The sequence below is a fragment of the Mesitornis unicolor genome, unplaced genomic scaffold, assembly GCF_000695765.1.
Source record: "Mesitornis unicolor isolate BGI_N332 unplaced genomic scaffold, ASM69576v1 scaffold2267, whole genome shotgun sequence".
Classification (NCBI taxonomy): domain Eukaryota; kingdom Metazoa; phylum Chordata; class Aves; order Mesitornithiformes; family Mesitornithidae; genus Mesitornis; species Mesitornis unicolor.
The window spans coordinates 73,600-78,408 of NW_010198211.1; the positions used below are offsets into that span (position 1 = coordinate 73,600).

Consider the following 4,809-nt stretch of genomic DNA (forward strand, 5'->3'; position numbering starts at 1 on the left):
ACCCCTGTTCGGCCTTTTCCTGGTGCCGCCGCTGAGGGGAGGGTGAGTGTTCGGGAGGCTCCGGTCTCCGTCGCCCTGCTCACGCCCGTTCCCCCAGCAGCTTTAACGCTGCCTTTCTCCCTTTCTTCCCTCTTGCAGAAGGAATCATGCCGGCTAAGGGTCCCCTGCAGAGCGTCCAGGTCTTCGGGCGGAAGGTGAGGCCAGGGCTTCGTGGCCCGCTCCGTCTCCTCCTCCGTCTCGGGCTGGGCCAGGCCCCGGCGCCTTTCGTGCTTCGGGTCCCTCGGCTCCAGCTCGGGAGCAGCAGCGCCGGCTCCTCGCTAGGGCCGTGTGGCGGGGCTGGTGCGCGGGAAGGTCAGCGGTGGCGAGGCCTGCTCGGCCGCCCCACGTGTGCCGCTCCTTAGGGGCCGGGGCGCGCCGTGTTCCCGGGGTCGGGCGGAAGCCGGAGTAAAGATTTGCTCTCTGAGGTAGTGGGCCCGGGCCTTCTGTTTGGGTCAGAGCTCTGCCCGGCTTGGAAGTACTCTGGGAGTGGTCACTGGAGCCTGGCTTATTGTTGGAAGTGTCTGACAGCCATGTTATAAGGTGATGGTGGGAAGTTTGCACTGCTGGGATGCAGTAGCTCTAGGCAACAGGCTTTTGTGGGGAAATGTGTTGCAAAATGGAGAGGGTGTCTTTATTTGTGGCGAAATCTTACAACTATACAGCATTTCTAACTATAAAATACAATGTTACTAAGATGGTACCTTAATACTATGAGTCAATATGTGGGAATGTAAGGAGTGGTACTGTTTTGTTTAGTGTAAGATGTTAATCTTGGGCTTAAAACTAAGATTATTAGGTTGTTAAAAAATAAATAGAAATTCACACTGCTAGTGCAAAAATGAAATGCTGTACTAACAGACGTTTGGATTTTTAGAAAACAGCAACAGCTGTTGCCCACTGCAAGAGAGGAAATGGCCTCATTAAAGTGAATGGAAGACCTCTGGAAATGATCGAGCCCAGAACTCTGCAGTATAAAGTAAGTATCCATCCAGCCTCACCCCCCTTCCCCCAGGCCCGATGTGATAATACCTTTATATGCATAATTGCTTGGGCTTGGAGCAGAGTTGCTTGCCTTACTGACAGTACTAAATTTCTGGTAATGTATTGCCTGAAATGTAAATGCTGTTATGAAAATCTAGAAAACTTCTATGATTGCCTTGTTGGGAAGGCTGGGCTTTTTGCTTAACTGGATTAATGTATATTAATGTAATGACGTGAAATACTTGTAGCATCTCATATCTACTTTTTAAATCCAAATGAGTGCCTTAAATCCCTCCTTTTTAAGAGATTGTTTAGGACTTCATAAAATAGCTGTTTGAACATTGCTGAGAGAACATGAAACTGACTAGATAAATATAAAGTGTAATAAATAGTGGGGAAAAATCACCCACAAATTACTTCATATTTTCAATTTTGATTAACTTGGTTTCTCTTTTTGATGTGGTTATGACATTCTCCTTAAACTGTTCCCTTGCTCCTAATTCCCTTGTGCATATGGTTTGCTGTTAAGATTTCTGTAACGTAAAAAATAAATTCATTACTTCGGTAATTTTATTTTATAACAGCACTAGTAGAGGTCAAAGAACTCTGCAAGAGATGTACTTAATTTGGGTGTGTCCTTGCAAAATCAAGGCTCCGTTTTTCAGAACATTCAATAATGTCGCCTCTGGTAAACCTGCTACAAGTTCTGATCCTTGCTGTTTCTGATCACAAATGAATTTTCTTCCTGTGTTTTGTTTCTCAGCTGCTTGAACCTGTCCTCCTCCTGGGGAAGGAACGGTTTGCTGGTGTTGACATCAGAGTTCGTGTGAAGGGTGGTGGCCACGTAGCACAAATCTACGGTATGATTTTTGGTGGGATCTCTGGTGTGGGCTAGAACAGATCAAGCTGCATAATTGAGAGGCTTGAGTGTAGAATAGTAACTTGCTCATCTCAATGTTTTTCTTTTTCTACTGCACAAATGAAACTGTAGGTTTTCATTAGGGCTTATTGGTTATATTCTATGTGCAAAGCTGTAGCATCTGGAGTAAGTTGAGTGAAGTAAATTGATTAAATTTTGAGGAAAGGTGAGGAAACAATCTTTGTGTCTAGCAGCGTGACAGGGCAGTTCAGGTACAACTGAGCACCAAGATTTTGGGACAGGAAAGGGGGATTTACCATTAGAAATCACATCTTTACTTGTAATTTTCGTTGTTCATAAGCATCTTTCAGCTGATGTGCAAAGCTAGGCAGTTTTTCCCCTTGCAGAGGAGATTGAGAACATACTTATATGAGCTGTTTATCGATAGAGTTGCTCTTTAAGAATGATAGATTTGTTCTGTTTTTTCAGCTTGTGTATAGGTTAGTGCAGTGGAGCTGAAGCTGCATAATGAGCAGACGCATGTTTCAGTCTCAAAGTGGATTGCATTCATTTTTCAGAAGATTCAGATTTTCATCAAAGTGTTGATCTTGATATTCTGACAGATCGCAGCCTAACAGCATCTTTACAGTTCCTCCCATACTCCTGCTTTGAGTTCTTGTCCGTGTGTTACTGTGCTGCAGGCGTGTTTTGTTGAGCTGTGCTAGAAGAACTGCTTGTACCGTCCTATGAGCACTATATACCTACTATATATATACACACACATACATATATATACACCTGTATACCTACTATATCCATAGTCTTTGTACAAACTGATCAGTTTTATCCTTGTTGAGGACTGTGTTTGTAAGGATTTTGAAAGCTGACTGCTTGTAGGTCCATGAATTTCCATTAGTACTTGGGAGAGAAGGTGATTGGGACAGCCCTTGTGCAGTTCCTTGGCTAGCTGGCAGTTGTCAAATCAAATGAGCTGTGGGTGGCCTCTTGGCACAGATTTCTTCAGGTTTGCCAAAATAAAGGTCACCTGGCGTATGAGAGGGGAGGTTAAGGGGGGAAAGGACAATTTGGCAGAAAACAAGACAGCAAGTTTCTCAGATAACTAGCACTTTGTGTTAACTTTTAAATACACTTGCAATCCTTGCTGATACGTTATCTTGTTTTTAACAGCTATCCGTCAGGCTATTTCCAAAGCATTGGTGGCTTACTATCAAAAATGTAAGTTGTTTTGATTGTTTTATTAACCTAAGGTGGAAATGTATGGTTTCTGGTAGTTTTGGTGCAAAAAATGTTAATGAGGATTTGTTCCATATGAAACTTCTTAAACTGAAGAATTTTTTATTTTTTATTAACAGATGTTGATGAAGCTTCCAAGAAAGAGATCAAGGATATTCTAATCCAGTACGATAGGACTCTGCTAGTTGCAGATCCTCGCCGTTGTGAATCCAAGAAATTTGGAGGACCTGGTGCTCGTGCGCGCTACCAGAAGTCTTACCGTTAAAATGGTTTTACGGTCATGTGACAGTCAAACATTAAAAAAATTTGATAAATGTCATGTTTCTAAATTTAGTTTTTCGGTGTGAGTTGTCATGTTTTATACAGTTGCTCTGTCACCTGATGACTCCTCCCCACCCAGGAAGGAGAGTCAGGGAAAAGGAAGGAGATCCATGTGTTGAAATGGAAATAGATTGAATAAAATAATAATAAAAGCTAATATAAATAACAGTATTATTATAAAGTACACAGTTATACTCGGCCACTATTGTGGGGGAGTAGGTCTTAGAGAGAGGGTGACATCTCTTGAGATGTCAGCCATGAAAGGAAGAAGGAAGGCTGTCCTCACCAAACTTCCCAATTTATGGTGGATGTGATGTTTATGGTATGAGATAATGCTGATGGGTCACTGTGGGGTCAGCTCCCCTGGGTTTTTGCTTCCCCAGCTTCTGCACCTGTTTTATCTCAAGACCACTGAAGATCATATAGCAGCTTTAGCTGAAAACTTAAAGTTCTGTTCAACACAGTTGAACTTTGTTCCCATGAAATAGAGGGCTGTAGTCCTTACAAAATCAGTTTTACTCAACAGAAAACTGACTCAAATTCTATCTGGTATATCAGGACAGTGAATTTTTCACTGTGTAATAAACTTTAATACAAATCAAATTGTGTATTATTTGAAGTCAGATGGCTGTTGTTTTGTTTATTCCTTCTTAGTAGGTCTAGATAGGGTTTAGGGAATAGTGAAAAGCTTTCTCCCGTGGAATGTGTGGTTGTAGGAACAAAAAGGTGGCTTACATGGTATTTTTTGTGGGTACATGGAACAGTGTAGCAGTTCATTGAAGTAGGGTTCAAACTTTGCCTTTCTGGTAATCTAAATAAACATGGACCTTTTTCGGTACCTGGCTGGCCGCTCTGTGGTGTTATGAACCAACATGAGCATCCTATCTTCTTCCCACGTGAGAATGTCTGTCTCAACCTGCAGGCTTAGTCCATGATATGTACGAGTGTGGGTCTGACTCCTAGCTGGTAACTTTTGTATCACGTAACTTTTGTTATGTGATACTTGCTTTAGTGTGCTGTCCTGGTGTAATGCAGCACATTAAGCATCTTTCTGCAAACTCAAAAACCTGGAGTTGAAAATATGACTAATTTTTGAAGATCTAGCTAGCAGTGTGTGCATCAAACAAAAAGAAATGTTGAACTCCAGTTTCTCATCCACTGAAACGGAAGATTTTCATTCTGTAAGTGATCTGGGGACAAAGAAGAATAAAGTTCTGAGTAAGGCATGAGATGTGCCAACAAAAGGCTGTTGGAAAGGCTAATTCTGTCCCTTGGAAGAGTTGCAAGTAATTGAGTGAGGCCTTGGACATGAGCTGTCCAAAGACGCATGGGTATAGCTCTGCACTGTTTCATGT

The 4,809-nt window shown here is 42.3% G+C and overlaps 1 protein-coding gene across 2 annotated transcripts; it reads left to right on the forward strand.

Moving 5' to 3' along the window:
• Positions 1–2: 2 nt before the first annotated feature.
• On the forward strand, positions 3–3,448 carry RPS16 (ribosomal protein S16). Of its 2 annotated transcripts, XM_010189061.1 has the most exons (6): positions 3–42; positions 139–194; positions 914–1,015; positions 1,784–1,880; positions 3,068–3,115; positions 3,253–3,448. In XM_010189061.1, the coding sequence occupies exons 2-6, from the start codon at positions 147–149 to the stop codon at positions 3,396–3,398; spliced, it is 441 nt and encodes a 146-aa protein (XP_010187363.1). In that variant the 5' UTR covers positions 3–42; positions 139–146; the 3' UTR covers positions 3,399–3,448. The 2 variants fall into 2 exon arrangements, with proteins under 2 accessions (XP_010187363.1, XP_010187364.1); XM_010189062.1 differs by lacking the exon at positions 3–42 and having other exon boundaries at positions 131–194.
• Positions 3,449–4,809: the final 1,361 nt, after the last annotated feature.

What these genes read in the sequence shown, in the direction of transcription:
- RPS16 (XM_010189061.1), top strand. Translation starts at nt 147, where the DNA reads ATGCCGGCTAAGGGTCCCCTGCAGAGCGTCCAGGTCTTCGGGCGGAAG. An exon ending in CCACGTAGCACAAATCTACG is followed by an intron (nt 1,881 to 3,067) that starts GTATGATTTTTG and finishes TGTTTTTAACAG; the next exon opens with CTATCCGTCAGGCTATTTCC. An exon ending in GGTGGCTTACTATCAAAAAT is followed by an intron (nt 3,116 to 3,252) that starts GTAAGTTGTTTT and finishes TTTTATTAACAG; the next exon opens with ATGTTGATGAAGCTTCCAAG.